At 31.5% G+C, this 24,159-nt stretch overlaps 1 protein-coding gene and 2 long non-coding RNA genes across 4 annotated transcripts; 1 reads left to right on the forward strand and 2 right to left on the reverse strand.

The window, feature by feature from the left end:
- Window positions 1-544: 544 nt before the first annotated feature.
- Window positions 545-8,300, reverse strand: LOC143046985 (uncharacterized). Of its 2 annotated transcripts, none has more exons than XM_076220005.1 (3): window positions 8,192-8,300; window positions 1,923-2,049; window positions 545-751 (listed from the first exon to the last, which is right to left on the reverse strand). In XM_076220005.1, exons 1-3 carry the CDS (start codon window positions 8,249-8,251, stop codon window positions 567-569), a joined length of 372 nt encoding a protein of 123 aa, XP_076076120.1. In that variant the 5' UTR covers window positions 8,252-8,300; the 3' UTR covers window positions 545-566. The 2 variants fall into 2 exon arrangements, with proteins under 2 accessions (XP_076076120.1, XP_076076119.1); XM_076220004.1 differs by lacking the exon at window positions 8,192-8,300 and adding an exon at window positions 3,667-3,794.
- A 1,432-nt stretch (window positions 8,301-9,732) lies between these two features.
- On the forward strand, window positions 9,733-11,620 carry LOC143046986 (uncharacterized). Its single transcript, XR_012969344.1, has 3 exons — window positions 9,733-9,852; window positions 10,084-10,247; window positions 11,031-11,620. It is a non-coding gene; the product is annotated as an uncharacterized LOC143046986 (long non-coding RNA).
- Window positions 11,621-13,780: 2,160 nt separating this feature from the next.
- LOC143045378 (uncharacterized) lies at window positions 13,781-22,922 on the reverse strand. Its single transcript, XR_012968943.1, has 3 exons — window positions 22,618-22,922; window positions 16,393-16,669; window positions 13,781-16,031 (listed from the first exon to the last, which is right to left on the reverse strand). It is a non-coding gene; the product is annotated as an uncharacterized LOC143045378 (long non-coding RNA).
- Window positions 22,923-24,159: the final 1,237 nt, after the last annotated feature.

Here is a 24,159-nt window from a genome sequence, read left to right on the forward strand (position 1 = left end):
AAAGAAAAACAACTCTTCGTACAACAAAGAACTCTGAGGCATTTGGCATTGTTGATCCAAGATTCACCTGGTGATTTCCTCCCAATATATACCGCATAATTTTATGAGATCGTCCGCTAACTCTAAATGTAGAAATATCAAACTTATTCGCAAGTAAGACAACCTGGAGTAAAATCCTATAGAAAAGTGTAATTCCTTACATATCAGTCGCAGGTTAAAAACTAACGACCACCAATACACTACGTATGTTGAGTTATGCGGCTGGAATTTTTCTTCATAGATATGGAGATTTCATTCAAGTTAATTGAAAGTCATTGTTTTATCATAAAATTTATTTAATTTCGGATTCTCTTTTTTTAAGATAATTTTAGGTCGTAGTATGAAGTAAAATCTAGTCGAATCTTTCAAAACTGACGTTTTACCAACTGTACTAACTTGGTACGCACAAAGCTAGCAGATTGGACAACCAGAAAGATACAAAAACAATAGATAGAAGGTTAATACAAGAAACATAATATTGAGAAAAATCTGGTCAATGATTACGGAAATTTTGCTATTATTTATTCTTATGTTGAAGGTTTTGGTAGGCATTTAGAATACATGTGAAAGAATGTTGTTGGCGGTGGCCAATTATTCCCAGCTAGATATATTGTAGTGCACTCCAATCCGGCTCCGCATTCACAGTGACCATAAGCCTTGCTATAATCATCGCAGTATTCACCTTTTTTCTTGTAACTTTCGCACCATCCACCTGAAAAAAGAGAAGAATAAGATGAAAGAGTATCCGTGGTAGCCTAATTTTAAAAAGAATTTGTATTATGGAATTGCTGAAAAAAATATAAGCATAACATAATGTTTTGGTATTTTTTGTTAAGCTATCCTTATAAGATAATTTTCCATTTTCGTTTTCATATATGTATACATGGGATCGGACGAGCCCAAAACAAATCAAATTACTATTTAAGACTATTCAAATCGAGAATCAAATAAAAACGTAAAAAGTTTGACTATTAAAGATAGAGCGTCATGAACCTAAATAATCCCCTTCAAGACATCACTTCCCCGGGCCTTGATTTAAGACATCATGAGTTTTTTTTAAAAGGGACAATACTGAAAACATTGCGTGAGATGAATACATTTGTTTAACACATATAACTTAGAAATTTAAACGCATAAAAGTCCTATGTCGTTAAGAACATTACTATTGAATTTGCATATACTTTGAAGAGTCTTTTCTGGTGTTTGCAATGACCGCGATAAGTGATTTTTCTATAAACATGAAGTAATGTATACTTCTTATTCAGTGATGTTTGAGACCAAAAAATATAGAAAGCTACAACGACAAGTCATGAACAGACACTTTATACATCAGATAAGGCTCGAGATGTGAAACCAAATATTTTCAATTACTAATAAGTTTTTGTCGAGCCTGCGACTTTTGTCGCAACAACGAGACATAGTGATCATGTTTTGTTGTCGGCGGCTTCGGCGTCCACTTATATTCACTCTGTGGTTAAAGATTTTGAAATTTTAATAACTTTCTGAAACTATCCTGGATTTCCACCAAATTTGGATAGAGGCTTGTTTATAAATCATAAAATAACATCCAGAAGTAAAAATGTTTCTCCTTATTTCACTTATAAATACTAGTAGACTTAGTATTTCTAACTGTTAACATTCAAAATGTGGTTAAAGTTTTTAGAATTGTAATAATTGAACTATCCTGGATTTCTACCAAACTTGGAAATGAAATTTTTAATAATATTTTCCCCCATTTTTGTTGAGCCTGCGACTAACAGCAAAGTAGGAGATACATTGGGTTTCATGGAACCCTGATGAATAATTTTTTTCGTGAGGTTCTCTAAAAAATTAATTGTAAAAAAGCAAATGCCATAGATTTAGGGGTAACGGTTAAAACTAACCTCGAGTGATGAAATATTGTGTCGCAGGTAAAACATTAACCTGCCTTTTCTTACTAGGCACCACTGGTCCCTCGTAGTAGTAACAACATTCATCTGAACCACACTGTGAATCATGTCTACACTCAACCTATAACATAATATATTCTATCATTTTTCGTATTTCCTTTGGCTTTCAAAATGTTTTGATTTGAGCGTCACTGAGGAGTCTCATGAAGTCTAAACGAGCGTATAGCGTAACAAATTATAAGGCCACAAATCTTTGACGAGTTTCCAGAATAAAAATTCTTGCTGTAATTAAAAAAAAATTCTTTAATTTGGTTTTGATAACTATTTTTTTTATCAAAATTCACACGTTACTTAAATTTGTGGCAACTTAAAGCATGTCGTTTGACAAATTTGTCCATAGCTTAATTTATGCTGTATAATAGGCGCCACATTTTTTCTCTCTCTCAAATGGTCTTTTTTAATCAATTGTTACAGAATCATTTCATAATTTGATGGATGGTGGTATTTACTTAGTATTAACAAAACGAAAGAAGCACATTCAAAAAATTTTGACAAGTCGATAAAACAAATACGTGTGACTTTAACAAGATTTAAAAAAAAGTGATTAAACAATCAGGCGGAAGATACTAACAGAGAGAATCAAAACTTAAAAAGCTTAAAACTGGACATCAGGATCCACACCAAAAATCTCAAGATACTTCGAAGCGTTATTTCGAACCGATTGTGTTGCTCACAGTAATACAAAGCTATTGATTACACAAATTCGGTAACTTCACAATCGTCGTAAATCGCAGTAAAACGGGAGATCAGATACAACAGTTAGAACATATACTAGGCCATCTGAGAAAGAAATTCCATAATAGTCCACCAACCTATGATGGCCCTTGTAATGTATTGAACTAATTGATAAAATGATAATTAAGCGTTTAAAGAAGATTCATTGTATACCACCATATTTGATTTTACTATCGCAGTACTCAATCAGTCTAGTTATTTGCCCAACTCTTCAAATTTTTATACAGATGTGCAATTTTATTGGTTGACTGTTTATTTATATGAAGAAACATTTCTGATATATTGCAGTAATCAAAATATTCCAACAAATACCAATATTTGTGTTTTAGAATCATTTTTTTTTCAACTAAGCCATTTGTATGTCTTTTTTTATTTTTAGCCATGGCGTTGTCAGTTTATTTTCGATCTATGAGTTTGACTGTCCCTCTGGTATCTTTCGTCCCTCTTTAAAGGGGAATCACTCTTTTAGTAAAAAATATACTGGAATGATAGGACATCTTTAAAATTTTTACTTGTAGCAAGAAAACAATATCGGTGACACCATTTTTTTTTTAGTTTCTCAAAACATATTATTTAACCTATCTTCTTACAATTAATTTGAAAATTCTGTGTCAGAGATTTCTTTTTTTGCGCTCAAAAATGTTTTTTCATGATAATTCTAAGCAAATTTAGGCAATTTTCAGCGACTCATAACTTGAAAAATAGCATTGTGACCTATCCTTTTTAATATTTTTTTTAGTAAAGTCTTAATTGTGTCAAAGTATAAGAAAACCTATCGCGGGAAACAAATACATAAAGGTGTGTATTGATATTTTTTAAGAATGCCTCATATACACATTTTTTTTAAATTTCGATACCATGCATTTTATGTAAATCCAGAAAAGCGCTTCGGACGCAAGAAATAATTCAACGTGTTGTTTTCAATTTTTTACCTATTACTTACTTTAGAAGCGGTTACAACTTGACAAGAAATAACTAACACCATTAATATATCTCTCCACATGTCTACTTCGTAAACTCGTCAAATCAAAGAGAACTGCGACTTTATCTATACTGTATTTATATCTGTAGATACAACATGTACAAAGCCTGTCTAAATTTCAGTACAACAAAGATATCGGTATTTGTATATAGTTTTTGACATTTAGCTGCTTTTGATTGAACACACAAATAAATTGTATATACATGACTAGCTACAACAACAAATTTACTTTATTTAGGTTTTATCTCCGTTGATATATTGTACATAAGACTAGATCAACGTTCTTCTCTTCAAATATTAATACGTTTGGAAACAAACCAAATTAACAAGCAAATTAATTCATAATTTTCCTTACCATTTTCCATATTCTCAAATATTATAAAGGTAAGAGAATTAAAACCAAATCAAAAAACGATCTAATTATAATATCAAACTCTTATTTCTAAAAAAAAAAAAACCCTCTTACGAACTGGATAATGAAATCACAGGTCTACATTCTCATTATATAAAAAAGAAGATGAGTTATGATTGCCAATGAGACAACTATCCACAAATGACCAAAATGACAGACATTAACAACTATAGGTCACCGTACGGCCTTCAACAATTAGATTGCTTTCAATAATGCAATACGAATTTGAAGTAAGACGATGATCCTAGCTTTTTTCATTCCTCCTTTGTAGAATCTTATGTGTTGTCTGCCTATTACGCGAGCAGAGGTTCCCAATGATGACTATTGGCAGAATACACACTCATAATGACACATAATACATAATATATATTTTGAGAAATGGATCAGCCTAAATCATATTTGTGTCTAGTAAGTTATTCAATTGGTTGTTTTTTTTGTACTCCTTGTATTCTATCTATGTTTGTTTAATTCATTTCTAATATTTCTCTCTGAGTTAAAAATCTTATGTCATTCGTTCAATGTAAATATTCAACTTGTAAAAGTTTGCATAAGGGTTTGTTGGATGTTAAAATATTCAAGCCAGCATCACTGAAAAGACATTAATTGTCAAAATGCGCATCTCGTGCAGTAAAATTGACAACGTTACTTTTATTCCAAATTCACATTTTTTAAAGGAGGAAGGCCCAATAAGACCCCTGTTTGGCCCAAAAATATAGCAGTTTTACAAAATTGTTAAAATGTAAATTTAGCTATTAAAGAACAATACTTCTGTTACAAAATTATGAGCTGTTGTTTGCAATACAATGCACATTTGTCGGCAACTACCATTTTAAAGTCATGCTGAAATACCGTGGCTAAAATCTTTGAATTGTTTGCAGTTTGGATAATTTCTAGACAGTTTCCACCTGAAATTGAAGTGGCTGCATTCGTGTGCATTCCAAATATTTAAATGTAAATTGTATTTGATGATAATACATAACATATATAAAAGGTGAGAATGAACACGGATACGGCCACTTTCATTTTTTGACAAAAAACATCTGAAAAGTGACATATTGTCTGCTCTATGGTCGGGTTGTTGTCTCTTTAACACATTCCCCATTTCCATTCTCAATTTTATATTATGGCATATTTGATAGATTTTGCATGATAAATCTTGAATTAGAGTGTCTGTAATGACTAAATCAGGTTAAATCTTTCACATAAACTAAATGAACCGTCCCTTAAATGGTTAAAAAGTGTCTTAAATATTTCTTCAGATGAACCTAAACTTTGAGGCCAAATTCGGCCCTTATCGAACCTATTCCTTTCTAAATGGTTTATTCCTTGAATGCCAACATCCTTTGATCTACCGAAAATTTACCTGTGAATCTATGTTGGCATTCGAGGAATAGGTGTTAGTATAACAAAAATGCATGCTTATCAAAACAATCATTCTAATTAGATAGAAATGTGAAAGTTCATGTTTGTCAAAATTAATGGTGAAATTTGCTGTTACTGCACGCAAAAATATGAATTCTCTTAAAATGAACACTATGATATGTGAATATGGTCTGAGGAATTCCCGTTTGCATAAATTCTACAATAGACTCCTTGGACTTTGTTTTCTATATTTCTATAGTTGATTCAATGTGCTGTAATATGCTCCCTTATTACATGATGGCATTTCTTGAAACTTTGTGTATCGTGTTAGATTACTATGTTTAATTTGTTCAGCTGTTTAAGGTATAATTTACTTGATTATAAAATTACACCCTTTTTTATTGTAAGGGATTCATAATAAATTGCTATGGTGTTTTTTATGCATGTTATGTTTTCAACTCATCGTATTTCTTGTTACCCTATTTTATTGATTTTCTTGAACCTTTGTAGTGTTGTGGATAATATGTTTTAAACATTCTTTATTCCTTTAAAATAATTTTACCCCCAATATATACTATTTTTCTATCAAAAAGTGATAAAAGGTTGCAATTTTATCAAGTTCACCAATCATCTTTAACAGTTATATATCATAATTAAATAAATATCTGCTGAAATACTTTTGTTGGCGTTCAAGAAATTGGTTATGTATAAAATGCTGACACCTTCTAAATACATCATTTTTATACGTTTTTCAACATAATCAATCTTTTCTGTTATGAAAAATGGATGGTTAAAATAAATAACTTAATGAAAAACTGAAGTATTTCAAATTACAACTTCTATCTAAAAAGTTTTATTTCTATATTTTCATATGTTACTTATGGACGACAAATATAATTTATACAACCATAAACAATTTATTTCATACAACCAACAAATGATGTCATATATGATACATGTTGTATATTCAATATATATCAGACATTTGACAATGCCATTTTAAAATTAAAACTTGGGGGTGTATAAAACACAATAAAACGTAATTTTTATTGCATATTATCTTTTTTATTTAACTTTGGGTTGACATTCATAATGGCCACCAAATGGTACACTTCTTGCATGATGGTCTTCATGACGCGTTATGATAGATAAAAGTGGGTGTGGAATCCATTTGCATTCTACTACAGAAGTACATTCACAATGTCCATTACGTTTAACAATGCTGCTACAGGGTACACCATGCGGCTTTTACCTTTTACACCATCCACCTAAAACAAAGTTTTTCGTTTATTGTTTTGTCAATAATAAGTTGAGTTTCTCTGTATTGTGTCTTGTTGGGGTCTATATAGTATATAGCTGACTAGTTTATACGTATGTATTTTATTCAATGCCGAAGGCCGTATGCTGACCTAAAGCTAACATTAACTTCATTTGGATTCCGGTTGAGAGGTTTAGCTAGCTATAAAAGCAGGCTCAATCAAAAATTTTCTACATCAGAAAATGCTTGTACCTAGTCAGAAGTATGAAAGTTAAACGCTGTTACATGTATCCATTCATTTGGCGTGTTTGCGCTTTTGATTTTGCCATTTGATTAGGGAAGTTCCATGTTGAAATTTCCTCGGAGTTCAGTATTTTTGGGATTCCACTTTTTGGATAGGAAAAGGTATTTAACAGGCCACATACGGACCTCTCAAAGATTTGTTACAAGTGTTTTAACGTGCAAAGAGCAAGTCATTCTCTTTAAACGAAATGAAATTTAATGTCCCCTTTCTGAGCAAATACACCCAGTGTGGCCAAATGGACGTCCCGCTTTGAAAAGGGTTTACTTCCGGTTTGAATAAATCCAAGGAACAGGGAATAAACATATTGTTTTATACCCTAGTCCAATTTAGAATTACATGTGCATCTTTAACAACCGATCTTCATGATAAAAACTGAAGTTCAACCTTTTAGGTTTTAGGTCAAATTGAAATCTGGGGGAACCATAAAGCCAAGGTAGGGGTAGTAAAGAAATTTAGTGTAAGTTTAAAATTTCAGAAGTACGGAGCATATAAACGTTGAAAATATGCCCTATATTTTGACCTTTCAAAAAAATAGTAGTACATATGAACTTTCCATTTTAGGATATATTGTTTTCAAAACTCCATAGTAAAAGTGGTACAGTTTTAACCGTTAAAGGAGTTCCTATGGGAAATTGCATTGTAGGTATTTACAGAAATGCAACCTATGAACTGTTTCGGCAGATAGACTGTTCGGTAGATAAACTGTTTATACCCGATAATATTGACGAGTGACTGGAGGTGAAATAAATATGCTCACCTAGCACGATTTTTAGTCGCGAGGACAAAATAATTCCTAAGATGTTCTATTGTTGAAGATCTTATACACAATATATAATTTAAATGTACTTTTTATTTTCTCTTGATAACTTCTTCGCTATAACAAAACAAATAGTTGTTTTGAAATTTATTAATGTTTGCTTAATGTCTGGTGGAAAATATTTTATGCATAAAAATTTTAGCTATTGAAAAGTAAATATGAAAATGTGCTTCGCCAGAATTTAAAACAAAAAAATAAAAAAGGGAAGTTCCATTAATAAAACATATCTGTGTAAAATTGTAAAGGAACATTTAAGATTGTTTTAAGGTATATAAAGCAGATCCGAAAATAACATCTGATGCTTTGGATCAAACTATAACTATTTTCATTTACCTTTAATGACAATGTTAAAGTAACAACACTAACTGACAATACAATAAATTCTTTCCACATTGTTGTTTGTTGTTTGGCGAATATATTCCTATCTAGACATTAATTTTTCTGGAGTATTTATGTTGTTTAGTTGTCAAATTGATAAGGATAATGACCTAATCTATACATTTATATTTGAAGTGACGAATGCTCTATCCTTAACCACAATTCTAATATTGCGAAATATAATGTACTGGCGGAAAGTACAGCCACTAAATTATCAACAGTTAATCTTTGGAAGGTGTATACAAATACAGGTAATTTAGTGAAGACAATGTAGGAAAGAGGAGTCAGTTTGTTTTTTCAGGATTTTGAAATACACAACCACATCCCTTCAAAATGGAAACGTTAAATTCGACGTCTGGTGTATATATAGATAATACCATGCTATATAAATAAGACCGTTAGTTTTCTCGTTTGAATTGTTTTACATTGTCTTATCGGGGCCTTTTATAGCAGTCTATGCGGTATGAGCTTTGCTCATTGTTGAAGGCCGTACGGTGACCTATAGTTATTAATGTCTGTATTATTTTGGTCTTTTGTGGATAGTTGTCTCATTGGCAATCATACCACATCTTCTTTTTTATAAATATACGTAACAGAATTCTTCATCAAATCGCAGTCAACACTTAACATCATAACGAAGTCATCAATACGATTATCCTTTCTTAAAATAGGTATAAAAAGATAGCCAATAGATCACTTTACGGTCGTCAACAGTGAATAAGCCCATGTCGCATAGCCAGCTACAAAAGGCCCTGCAATGACATTTGTAAAACAATTCAAACTCGTTCGTTTTTTCGTTGGTTGTTATATCTCTTCTTACAATTGATAAGGTAGAAACTTTCCATTACATGCGACAGATGTACTCACTTCTCAAAGAAAAGCCTAAGCACATGATTACAGTTTTTAACACCTTTATTTTATTAACTGACCAGTTGTTAAATAGTTTTTGGGAAATTTTCTCAAATATGATATATGGTTAGTCTGTCAAAATCACCTTAGTATTTAAGTTTAAATACGTGACCAGTTTTTACATTTGTAAATATAATTTGGGATTTTTTTCCAGTTAGGATTCATGGTTTGTCTATCAAACTCACCTTAAAGTTTAATTGCAATTGCTTTTGCAATTTACAGGACAATTTCCCAAATATATATGAAGACGTCTTTGTGGACAGAGCTTTTATAATTCTGATATTAATTTCGAATTTCTATTGGCTTGTCAATCTTACTTCAGCAAAAAAAATTAATCACGACCAATATAAACTAAAGGTCTGCTTAGGTAAATTTTTGTATTTTTAACAAAATTGCCAAGGGCTACCATCAGAAGCTAGCAAAATATAAACCATTAAAAAAAAAGAAAAACACAAGAAAAAGTATCCTCTTTTATTGTTGTATTATATTGATAGATAAATGTGTTGTCTCGTTGAAGATAACACCGATATACTAGTAGTCTCTCTGTTTTGTGGGAAAATTATCATATATCATTTAATTTTATATTTAGGTTCAATGTAAACACGACACTGAATGTGGAACAAATGAATGTTGTTACTATCATGAAGGGTTGATGGTAATGAGTAAAAGACAGACTTATGTCCCTATTCCTGTAATGGCTCAACAAGGTAACGTTTTGTAAAGGCACATGTTTTTCTTGAAAGGAACTGTTGTTAGTGGTTCAATTTAAACACAAACGTTTTTTTTTTTAACTCATAATAGATACCAGGATTAAAATTGTACATAGACGCGCGTCTACTAAAGACTTGTCAGTGACACTAAAATGAAAAAAGTTAAGGCCAAATAAAGTACGAAGTTAAAGAACGTTGCTAACCGAAAATACCGAATTGTTTTTTCAGCTATAAAGTTAATCTAATCCTGGATTCAACATCCTTAGTATAAAAAAGAATGATGAACAATGATGACATTAGCAAGTGAACTGGGGTATGAAGAGAGAGAGAGAGAGAGAAAAATAAAGTGTAACAAAGGAATAATACGGTTAGCATTCCTCATGTCCATTGAGGTAATTTATTAACATATGTAGTAACTGTGTACACAAAATTGTATATGAAAATTCATGTAAGATCTAACAACATTCCTTTTAACAACCGGATAATTCATTCCTTTGTTTGATTGAATTAATACTTCCTGAAGTTTGTTTACAATTGACTTTGATGTAATTCAGTCAAATGTGTTAGATTATTTGTGTTGTCTGTATGTCGGATATTGCATTTTCCTTTTGATATTTTTTAATTCGAAGTTGTAACCTACTTTTAGTACAAACATATTGTGCATGGACCTCGTTTGCAAAGAAAAAGTTTATTCTAGACAGTTTTTATGTGGTTTGTTTCGGTCCTTTTAGAGTTATTTTCAGGATTTAAATTCTAAAATTTGATCAAGAGGGATTCCAGACTTCAGGAATTATTTACTACGGGTTTTTGGCGAGAATATCTATAATATTAAAAAAAAAGAAAAAAAAACTTAAAAAGTACTTTGATTAGATAAATAAGTATATATTGTAGCATGTATAATGATTGCAAATGAAATAATTATCAATTAAAACCAAATAAGGTGAAGTAGACACATATATATTAGCGTACAGCCTTCGGCATTGAGTAAAATCCATTGATTAGTCAGCTGTACTTTATAGGCCCAAACATGAAAAAATGTGGAGAAAACAACACGTTACATCATAGAACAAAACCAATACGTTAAATTCATAAGTATAGATTGGTCAGCTATACTAAATGGCCCTAATATGACTAAAGAGGGAGAACAAAACAATAAACGATAAACATTGTTTTAGGTGGATGGTATGAAAAGTATCAACCTTAGGGTGAATATTGGAGCGGCATAGCTAAAATGAATAGGCATTGTGCATGTGCGCCTGAACTATATTGCAAAGGATCAACTGTAGCTATATAACTGCAACCTGTAATCCATGCAAGCAGTATGCAAATTGGTGGACATTCAGAGTGTCAACCTTAAAATGCTTAAAGAAAATTGTATGCCAATGAAAATTTTTTATTGTGTTTTATTCATCTCTTAACTTTAAATTAGAAAACGACTGATATATGAATTGCATATATATGACATCTTGTGTTGCCTGAATGAAATACGTACTTGAAAATGTTTGCACCTGTCCTAAGTCAGGAATCTGATGTACAGTAGTTGTCGTTTGTTTATGTAATATATACGTGTTTCTCGTTTCTCGTTTTGTTTATATAGATTAGACCGTTGGTTTTCCCGTTTGAATGGTTTTACACTAGTAATTTTGGGGCCCTTTATAGCTTGTTGTTCGGTGTGAGCCAAGGCTCGGTGTTGAAGGCCGTACTTTAACCTATAATGGTTTACTTTTTAAATTGTTATTTGTATGGAGAGTTGTCTCATTGGCACTCACACCACATCTTCCTATATCTATTGATAGTTGTATATCTATACTGTTAAATCTAAAGCCCGTTTTTTTTTGTTCACCTAATAAACGCATAACCGAAGTCAAACTTATATAATAAAATTATCGGTACCAATTTTCTTGCACCAGATGCGCATTTCGACAATACATGTCTGTTCAGTGATGCTCGTGGCCAAAATTTTTGAAATTCAAAACTTATATAAAAGATGAAGAGCTATAATTCAAAAGGTCCAAAAAGTATAGCCAAATCTGCGGAAGGAATCAGAGCTTTGCATGAGGGAGATACATTCCTTAATTTATAATAATTTCTATCATTTTGTAACAGCAAATTTTAATAATACAAAACAATCCCTATTTTCATGCCAGTACCGAAGTACTGGCTACTGGGCTGGTGATACCCTCGGGGACTCATAGTCCACCAGCAGAGGCATCGACCCAGTGGTAGTAATAAAATTAACGGTACCAATTTTCTTGCACCAGATGCGCAGGGTATATATACTTGATAGAGTATACTGAAAATTTTACCCTTTTATATCGATTACTGTTTCAAACAATTTGATAAGTTCCGGAATTATACGATGCGATTTCCTTTTAGTCATGTCATTATATGTCATATGTTACCTATTACCTTATCAGTACGTTTCGCATCTGTCATGCGCACTACCAAACGGTGTATTACAAATTCGCTTTAATTATACACTGGTCATAATCACAAGGTTGACATTACTAAATTCATCATTGTCCAATTGTTTCCTATTGTAATATTTTTATCAGCACGACTTTATAAAATGATAATACGAATGCTTAAAATCTAGACTTAAAATAAGGCGTAGGTACAGTTCCCAATGTGTTAGCCGACTGGACGTAAAAACGTCGAATCAAAGAATTCAACTTTATTTATAACTTATATAGGACAATGCTGTTGATAAAAAAATTACTCCATTTCAGGCCCTTTGTTTTCTAAATAATTAATATTACCAATAATTGATAAGTTCCAGGTCGACGGGTTCAAACAGAAAGATTTTGAAAGCAGAGAAAACTGTTAGATATCGGTTGTTTGCCATCGTGTAACTCTTCAATACCACTGCATATTTTTATTTTTCAAGCCCGTTCCAATGTGCACAACATCCCTGGTAAAATGCACCACAGCCTTAATTTCTGTTTCCGCAATACTATATTTGACATTTTTACTGAAATAGCACATTTTTGTTGAGGGGTTTGCTATATATGTTGAAGACCCTTTGGTGGCCTTGGGTTGCTTTTTGCTCTATAGGCGGTTTGTTGTCTCTTTGACACATTCCCGTTTTCCATTCTCAATCTTATTCCATATTCGTGCATGTTTATGTCTGTTGCTATGCTCGTGAAGTCCACGAAAAATGTATAATATAACCATTGATAAAAATAGCTATGTTTTATTCAAATATTTGGGCATTTTGTGTTTCCGTAAGTTCCAAGTGTCAACAGGGTTTCGGAACATTCAACACGCTTGCTTCTCAAAGATTACCCGATGACATTGCGTCATCTCTAGATAGTTTCTACCGAAGTATGCATAGGTTGTTTTTTTCTTAATGTACAGTTTCTCGCTTTTTATGTAGATTATACCGTTAACTGGTTTTCCCGTTTGAATAGTTTTACACTAGTAACTTTTGAGACCCTATATAGCTTGCTGTTCGGTGTGAGTCAAAGCTCTGTGTTAAAGCTGTACATTGACCTATAATTGTTTACTTTTAAAAGTTGTTACGTGGATGGAGAGATGTCTGATAGGGAATCATACCCATACACCATCTTTGTATATCTATTTGAATATATTTAATTCATGTTCCAAACGATCATTAAATAACAATAAAATATATTTCCGGGATGAAAATAATTTGGCAATTCCAAATCACTTCAAAACAAATACACCCCTTCAACAAGGGTTCTTATGCAATGTGGATACGTCTAAGATACAGAGAACCTTTGATAATATTTAACCTGTTCGCGTCTTCCTGGTTTTAATTCATCGGGAACAAAACGCGGACGACTGGATTCGACACAGGTTTTTACACTTTTAATCACGTTATCACGTCTTCATTTTCAAATTTATAAATGAAGTTAGAGCATGCATGATCACAACTTATGTGTCTAGATTAAAAAAAATGATGTCGAAACATTGAATTTATATTTGGCAATTGTTTTACATTAGACAAATATTATTTGTATATATGGTATATTGATAATCAATGAAACGATACACATTTTGAACTTTTTTTATAGTCAGAATTCGCGATATTACGTATACTCTATCGAAATCTTTACATTGTACGCCATTATATAAATATTTTAACTACACAATAAGGTTATACTCTATGTAAAGGATCAAAGCCATTTTAAAAGGTACAAAGTTTTCTTTTGAGCGTATTCTTTCAAATTGATTGATGTGTTTCATCTACGGAATCTTCTTGAAATAATGTTTAGGGTGATTAAAGAAGTATCGGAACAAATGCGATTTCCAATAATTCGCAGATTTATCATCGTCGATTGTTTTATATATCTTGGCTAGTATTGCATATACAGTTACCCTCCCCCTCCAGTCTCCCAGGAAACAATTATTGCGGCATGTTTTAATTATGTCGCATATTTCTCTGTCTCTTAAAGAGATGTTGCCATTTGCATTATAACACACAAAACGTAGAACATGTGCATATATAACTGGCGGAATAGTGCTAACTGTTAAATAAACATCTGGTAATAGTTCTTCAAGATTCAGTGTTGACCATGGTATATTATAAAACAGGTCGACACAATAACTTTTCGTGCAGTTCAGGAATGACAGGTTATGATTCCATTTAGTTGCAGCCACTTCTTCTAAATATTCCATCATAACGGCTTCGTAAAAACCATCAGCAATTAACATTTTATCTTCTCTAGGTTTCGTAAGAATCATCTCTGTAATCTTTAGGGTGTATAAAGGATTGCCGATTTTATAAAAATATGAAGCAAGTAATAACCAGCCCGCGATGGCGTCGACTTTAGTTCCAATGAGAAAATGAGCCTTACACTGCCTGTAACTTGAGTACATCCTTTTGTTTTCTTTATTAAACACCGTATGTTGATTTTGTGGGTAAACTTGATTTCCATAGCAAAACGCTATCATATACAACCCTTTAGTATAATACGGTAATTTGTTATTTAGAAGTCTGAATAAAACTTTGTGCACTATACCTCTACTCTGTTTCAAAGTGCACCAACACAAACTCGTCCGGATTAGTTGTAATTTGAAAATAGCTTTACTATTGTCAAGAAACAAAGTGTTAAGTTCTTTAAAATCTTTATGACCTGGGAAGTGTAAATTAAATTTTTTGGAGAAAATATATTGGCATAGCAATTGAAAAATATTTAGCAATTTAACTTCTATTTGTGTCCTTTCTTCCGGACGCAGTCCCTCGAATAGGTTGTTTTCTGTTATAAAGTAATGAGGACAATATCCGTATCTAATCCAATAAATAAGACGACGCTGTATTGCATGAAGGCACTGTACAAAATGTTTTGGTATCCACATATTGTTATCAAATTCTTCGCACAACCAAAATACAGTTGTCTTGATAAAGTAAGAGCATAATCCTGATTCTGACAGCAGGTCCCTTTTCATGTACTTAAACGCTGTGTAGCACAAAACTTGTGTGTGATTGAATGAATGAATTAAATCTCTTTCTTGTAATGAGAATGATATTCGCCATTCAAATGAACAGTCTTCAGTTGAACCGAATTTGCTGCCAATTGGTACTAGCAAGATTCCTTGGCTGACAGAGTTCAATATAACATCAGTTGTTGGCCACATTGATGAGATTCTATTTCTGGTCAACCACGAGTCTGCAACATCTGGCCATAACATAGCCCGGAAGCAAAATAGATGGTCAATTGTATCTCTTGAATCGGAAATACATGGACCATGAATCTTACAGTCACTATCACGATATCGCGACAGAAAATAATTCTTAAACCTAGTGTTTGAAATAAGAGGTCCATAAAACGTATTTTCTCCCCAAGTATTAAAAAGTTCCTTCGAAAATCGGTTTTGCCCAATTTTTAGATGTGTAAAACCGGGATATGAATAACCATTATCAAACAACAGAACGGGATAGTCTTCCTTAATAAAAGAACAAGCATGCTTTACTTGTATTTGTTCCAGAACTGTCATTAAGTCATAATCCCCACCAGGAACATGCAAACCCTCAGCTTTACTACCACTGCTAATATTTGTATACACAGGCGATATTTTAGTAGAATCATCTAAGACTTTAAAAACTGTTCTAATTGCTTTAACATAATTCTCCGATGCACATTCCGTGAGGAGGTATCGATAGATTTCCGATGAATGGCGATAAAATTGTTGAGGTTCAATAACCTTTAGCCCTAAAATATAAAAATAAAAAAACCTTTGTATTAAATATTGTAAAAAGCATTTTTTTGTGTAAATAGTTTGATAAATGTCCAATAAATAAAACTGAAATTGAGTAATATTAATAATATGTGGTTCTGAAATTATGAAAAAAATATGTACCAGTTACAAATCATAGAAATTTGTTTTTTTTAATAATTCAATGGTACCACAATTATTTATATCTAAATAATTAAATTCGAACATTATCAGTAATGTTATCTAGCGAAAAAATTATCATTATGTTGTTTGAATATGCTATTAAATCATTTTAGGAAAAACTTTAATCAGAACGAATAATTTGTTGGATACGTTTTTATGATTTGATACTCGTACCTTGGCTGCACAGTCGAGCATTCCTCAAATCGTGACAAATGTCTTGAAACTGTTTTGGAAGGTTATTCAGAAATACTTCAAAATAAGGAGAGGAATTTGAATGTGATTTTTCGGTCTCCACTTCCCCTAAATACGTTAGCATTCTAGAATATTCTTTTCCGGTAAGCTCTTCTTCGTCTTCATCATCTTCTGCATCAGAATCATCAAACGGTTCAGACCAGGTGAACGGTCGATAACAGACATCACTTGCTCCCTTGATAAAATCTTCAAATGACATCTGAAATAAACCATGTTTGTGAATAATACACAGACATCGTAATCTTGAATACTTCAAAATATAAAATACTTGTAACCTGTGATGAACAAGCTCACATACTTTACGCCAAAATATAAGTGAAAAAACTTTTAGTGACCTGATGGCTTGGTTTACTCTGTTAAGGTATGATGCATATCGTTTATGTTTTAAGGTACCACAATACAAAGATGTTTACGCCCCCAATCAGACAACTTAAAACTGATGAAATATCTTTCATCCATCTTTAAATTTCACAAATAAGGTACCAACAGAAGGAAAAAAGATTAATCTTTAAAATGTAATAGTTTCATTATGACATGATTATTACATAATTAATTAATTATTATGTAATAAGTTGCTATATTGTGATCTCCACACTTGCATGAAATAAGCTTGTTTTTTTGTTATTCATAGCATCCCAAAATATTTTATAGATTTTTGTATACCGGTAACAGAGGTTGACCCCCAAAAGAGTGTATCAGATTTTTCCTATTGTATTTCATTCTCTAATAAACCTTCAATGAAGTTTGCAACCTCAATTCATATGAGATCACTAAATCTAATTGGGTATACAATTTGTTGTATTGTTGTGTTTGGAAATCTGAGACACTCTTTTGAAGAATAACATGTGTGAACATCAAATATATAGGGGAACCCATGTAGGAGCTAAATTTATTTAAAACTACATTTTCATGACAAAATAAATGTGTCATAATTAAATAGATAACGATTTTCACACTTGTACCCCATTTACTTCAATATAATCCACACATGTGCAATTGGAATACTTCAGGATTGGTCTTTAATCATTAAGGTTTTGACCAGTAAGAAAGCATTCTATTTCAGCAGTTCTAAATATATAAAGAAAATGCACACCCTATGCATCAATATTCATTTCTGGCGGGAGATGTTATATCATTATTATATTGGCTACATCATATAACACAGTATATTTGACTTTACGCTGGAACATGTTTACAATATGTGCAGTTCGTAGACCAACGTTTACTTCAAAATAAATTAAATCAACACAGTTATAAAACAGAAAGACAGACAGACACACAACATAAGTTTATTATTATTATTTAACAATCGTAACAACTCGTTACACAGTCAAATAACTTAGTGCTAGCAGAAAGGCTACTGAAGTATACTATTTTTCAAATAGTAAATCGACAAAAAAACTTTTAAAGAGGATAAAAAGAGTAGTCAATTTAACCAAAGGCCCATGATGCCTTAGTTTGTATTACTTACTTAATTTATCAGCTGACAGACAGAATATCAGCAAAAATTAAGTTAGATAACCCAGTATACAAAAAAAAAGGGGATCAAAAGAGGTTCCAGAGAAAGTGAGCAGTAGCAATGCAAGTATAATTAATAGATATGACATTCATCTTTCACAATGTCATTCTCAAGTAATCATCATGTAAAATAAAATCAATGTACAATATTGAAGTAAATTGAGGCTACTGTAGTTTACCGATGTTCATGTCTTTTAAATCGAGTATCAAGTCAGGAATATTGAAGTTGTTTTCCATTCTTTCGGTTTGAAAACAAAATACCGAGCTTCTAAATGGAAACATCAAATGGCAAAATCGACTGTTCAAACGCACCAAACGACTTGAAAACAATTATATTATTCCTGACTTGTTACAGGCATTTTTTATGTAGAAAGTGGAAGTTGAAACCTGGTTTTATTGCTAGTTAAAGCTTTTAAAATAACACACAATTTTCCAAGGTACTTTTGGGTAGAACAATTATTTTCTTTTTTTCTGTTATACTCTGAACATACAATTACCATTCATAATGTGTATTTATTATTTACTATCAACGGCGGTCATATATCATATAATGATTTTAGTATATGTCTGTTCGAAGTATACAGAAAAAAGGAAATATAATTGAGATTAATTTAAAACTATGAAATAACGGATCTTGAAAAAAGGGTGATTTCCTACACACATTTTACATACATGTACTTCCAATCACACTCAAAATGCCCGCAATTTTGCTTGTAACCCGGATTTGTTTTTTTCTCAATCGATTTATGAATTTTGAACAGCGGTATACTAATGTTGCATGTATCTAATAGTTTTAGAATCTTGAATACTATAAAAACAAACAATTATGTCAACAAAAAAAAATCAAATTGGCATATGTGCACTTTTTAGACAAACCACATCAGCGAAAATGAAATGCAAGGATTCAAAACAAATACCATGGAATAATAAAACAATGATGAGATCTACAATTACGAGCCATGCCAAAAGAATACTGTGAAATAACTTTTATTCATTGGGTACCAGTTTTAGTGGTTTTCGTGGAATTTACGTGTCCAACGAAATATAAAACCTGTTGTCCAATTCTAAACATGGAAAGATCCCCATGTAGGTTTCAATAGATGGATACGGTTCGTCTTGTATCACATGTGAATATGACCACAGCTTTTATAAATAAAACATACTTAATTGTATTGTATTGTATTGTGTCGTATTGTCATATAAGTCAATGCACTAAATGTACTAAATATACATTTTGTTTATAAAACTTCAGACCGGATTTTACCCATTCAATCCTTGATAACATCTAAAATGAACTGCTGTTAACCTTTAAATTGTAATAAGAAATGAGTTTCGACAGATGACAGTCAGCTTTCCGGTGATGATAAGCGATAATAAAGTGTTCAATTCTTCATAATTCTCATACGAAAAAAAATCATTTTGGGATTTCATAAAATAATTCCACAATTCAAATACATTTGTAGAATTTTCTTATATGTAATTGTTTTCTTTAAGTGACTTGTTTACCATTTTTATGGTCCAATTAACACATTACTAGAAAGTTAATCTGTTTATCATTCTATCTCGAGTTAATAGATGTAATAACTTCTGATTACACGTGTGCAACAACTAAATATAGTTTCCTTCAATCAAAATCATTTGTTAGCATACATGTAGATGAATCAGCTTATTTCGAAAAACCTATTACATGTAGTTTGATAAAAATATTACGTGAATTTTGTTTATGACGAAAGATAAACAAGTGAGAGAAAATGCCACAGCCTTGTTTTACAATGTCCAACAATAAACAAAATATGATAAATAAAACAAATATTCGTTTCTGAAGTCTTAAAATTCGTTACTCGAATTTTTTCTGAGAAAATTAAAATCCACGAATTTAAAAACCTACAAACATGTAACTTTTGCTGAAACCAAGAAACCACGGACTAAATTGGATTAATAGCAGAGACAAGAAATAGACAAAGCCAAATAAAAAGATCATTATTACTTAATATTACTTTAAATTATGATGTAAAACAACGTCATTACCAAGAATCTATACTGCAAGACCATCGTGTACTATTTGTGAAGTTTGGAAGCATTTAGAGGTCGTAAAACTGCATTTGAAATTCGACAAAATTGATATACCCAATTGTACCTTTAAAAGAGATATGTATTCAAATGAATGTATAGAAAATGCGGAAAATATGCATTTTAACTTTTATTTTAAACATCTGTTTAGAATACAAAAGTTCAGAAAATACGAAATGTCGCCCATTCATGTATACTTTGCCATAAAATAAATATTTTAAAAAGACACTAAAATACGTTTAATTAAGGATTGGAATATTGAAGTGAGTATAATTTTTATTCAAACAGGTATTAAACTTTATGTTGAATATAAAAATAATAATATTGTCTTTATATCTGTTTCAAATTCTTCACACTGATTGATCGAAATAATCTATCACTTTTATCCTTCTTTAAAACTTTTCAGAAAAGTGCAAACGATCTTTTCCTCTATTGCAGATGTGTGTTGGACGTCTTTAGGGGCATACGATACAGTTTTGATCCCGTATTTAGAGTTCGATGAAAAGTCCCACTTAGGCTAATTTTTGCCTGATTAAATCAAATATGTAATAAAAAAAATACCTTCCTTCTACTTTTCGAGTTAAATGAGGTCGAAATTTTGTATATTTGCTCAAAATTCAGATTTGTGGTCGTATTTTCCTTTTTGATAGAAAGCAATAACTTTTTTGTTTTAAAAGATAAACAAAAATTGTTTTTTGTAAAATAATTTGTAATTTCTGTATTTTATAAGTATCATAAAAACTTATGCATTTTTGTATTCAGAAATAACTCAAATTTTTCAAAGGATCATGAATTGAGAAAAAAACGTATTTTTTTGCTATATATTTATCAAAAGTTAAAAAAATGCACTATTTACAGTTTTATAAAATGTGGTTCACATAATCTCCCTGCAAAATGAAAGAAAATGTTGTTTTAAAAAATAGGGGTCCACGCACTCATTTTCAAATTAAATCGTTTTGAATGATAAGAATCAGTTGAAAAATGCATCTTTTCCCGGTTTTTCACAGATTGACTTCGCGAAAATAACATTTTACGTTAGCAACGTCATTTCCGTCCCTGTAACTGTATCGTATGCCCTTAAGATTGTCTGTAACACAGTTATTACCTTTGGACGTACCCAATTAACTTAGTGTTACTTTCATTTTAAATCATGTCGTGCACTGTTGCAGTACTAGCATTCATTTGTCTCAAATTATAAGACATAAGTCGTAGCCGAGACAATTTCAATTAAAAAAAGGTGAACAATAAAAGGTGAATGTAGAATACTAAATAGTAAAAGAAAAAAAAAAGGATATAAATAATATAAATTTCTGTTAAGTCTTTGTTTTATTCACATAAATTAGAATTGTTCTTATATAATAAAATAAGAATATTTAACGTTTAACGATGTCCTTGATAAAGGCAACAGTAGTATACCACTGTTTGAAAGTCATAAATCGATTGAGAGAAAACAAATCCGGGTTACAAACTCAAACCGAGGGAAACCCATCAAATATAAGAGGGGAATAAAACGAAACAACATAAAAACTGAAGTGAACAAAAAACAAACGAGAATGCAACAAACACAGAAAAGAACTGTGAGATAACTTCTGCCATTTTCCTGAGTTGGTACAAGACATTGTAAGAAAACATGGTTGGTTGAACCTGGTTTTGTGGCTTTCCAAACATTGCGCTTTTATTGCAATAATAAATATAACACTTAACTGACAACATAACATGATAGGAATACATGACAAGAACAGTACAAATAAATGAAGAACATTCAGGACAGCTAGAGAAATACACAAATAAACTAAACACAGAATTAGAAACGAACACATAAAACGTAGGACAGCACAGCAGAACAACGACCTGTCTCCTGTCTGTCACTCGACTGAATCAATGCCACAAAAGTGACGTCACAGATAAATTTCTAAAAATTTGATATCATTCAAGATCAGGTTTGTTATTATATTATTTGATGTATTTGATATCAATAACAAGAAAAATAATATAGAATTGTATTTAGTAATTCGATAATCAATTGTAGCTATGTCGGTATATCTTCTAAATCAAACTGTTAAACAAATTAATCATATATTTACTTCAAACTAAAATCTTATAAATGAATTATATGATTAATTATCTTTACTTTTACATACGAAAATAAAATAAAAATAGAATTACAACTTTGAATGTGCATGCTCAAACTCCTGAAAAAGTTATGAAAATATATTTAGTTTACAAAGTTTACTACCTTGATATTGAATCAATAAACTTTACTGCACCACTATGCTTAGCATGACTAACATTGACACTTTTTTATAATGCGCTCCGTTTGCGTGTGACATCGTTACCGTACTAGCTGTCATTTGCCTCAAATTTTAAGACCTTAGTCGTAGATGAGACAATTTCAATTAAATAGTAAGGTAATAAGAAATAATTAAAAATAAATAATTAGAATGATATGTTTTGCCGAACGTTGAGCGATGTCTTATAATTTTCAATGAAAGTTTGAACGTTTATGCTTTCTACTCCTGAAAAATGATGAAAATATGTTTAGATTATCAATTGTACTACCTTGTTATTGAATCGATTAATTTCACTACACCACGATGCTAAGTATGTCTAATATTGAATCGATTAATTTCACTACACCACGATGCTTAGTACGTAATCGATTAATTTCACTGCACCACGATGCTAAGTATGTCTAACATTGAATCTTTCTTCTAGTTTGCTCCTCTATGTGTTACTTGTGTTTCGTTTACACGCTTTGAGCTTCGAACAATTTCATCATATTATATATTATACTAGCCGTCAGCTATCTCAAGTTGTATATTATCATTAAGTATTTAGGATGGACCAAATCGTGTATATACCAAATTTTGTCATCGATGTACTTGAAGTATTATTATCTTTACGATTTCCTCCTGATTCTTGGAAAATACAAAATGTTCTATTCCTGTAAAATGACATACATATGTAACTCGACGTACAGCCCTAATTGGACTGGTTATTGCCAACCAATCATTGCGTTTGATTATATATACATGTATATATGCACAAGTTTAAACAAAGTAATCCAGAACTTTCAAAATCACACGCTGGAAATTGCGTCCATATAAAATAATTTTATAATGACAAAAAATGATAGAAATCTGGCATTCTATTTATCAAGTTTTTTTCTAGATTCCCGTCCTATTGTAGTTGACATTTAATCATGTATAAACACATGTATTGTTATGATATTGTAATTGTTGTATTTATTTATATTGGCCTGATTTGTGTTTTGTGGCCTGATAGTTGTCCATTCGTTTTTGATACGTTTTGTTATTTGATTTTGCCATCTGATTATGGACGTTCCGAATTGATTTTCCTCTAAGTTAAGTATGTTTGTGATTTTACTTTGTACAGAATAATCTTAGAACTGTGCAGTTTAGAAATCACTGGAACAATTACAGAATGATTGAAACTTTCCAGAATGATCATAATAAAAGATGCGTTATATAAACTTCTATATATAGATGACGTTCTATATAGATGACGTTCTTTCACTAAACAATTCAAAATTTGGTGACTATGTGGAACGCATCTATCCCATCGAATTGGAGATAAAGGATACTACAGATACAGTTAAGTCGGCTTCATATCTTGACTTACATCTAGAAATTGACAATGAGGGTCGGTTGAAAACAAAACTTTACGACAAAAGGGATGATTTCAGCTTTCCAATTGTGAACTTTCCATTTCTAAGTAGGAACATTCCAGCAGCACCTGCATACGGGGTATATATCTCCCAATTGATACGATATTCCCGTGCTTGTATTTCCTATCATGATTTTCTTGAAAGAGGGTTACTGCACAAGGAAGCTATTAAACTAAGAGTTCCAAATGGTGAAGTTGAAATCATCCCTTCGTAAATTTTACGGACGCCATCACGAGTTGGTTGACCGTTATGGAATAACCGTTTCACAAATGATATCGAATATGTTCCTTACGTCGTAACTACAATCCCCTTCACTTTCATGAATGTGACCTACCGAATTAGACTATTTACCGGATTTGTAATCACATAAGCAACACGACGGGTGCCACATGTGGAGCAGGATCTGCTTACCC

The sequence above is a fragment of the Mytilus galloprovincialis genome, chromosome 9, assembly GCF_965363235.1.
Source record: "Mytilus galloprovincialis chromosome 9, xbMytGall1.hap1.1, whole genome shotgun sequence".
NCBI lineage: Eukaryota > Metazoa > Mollusca > Bivalvia > Mytilida > Mytilidae > Mytilus > Mytilus galloprovincialis.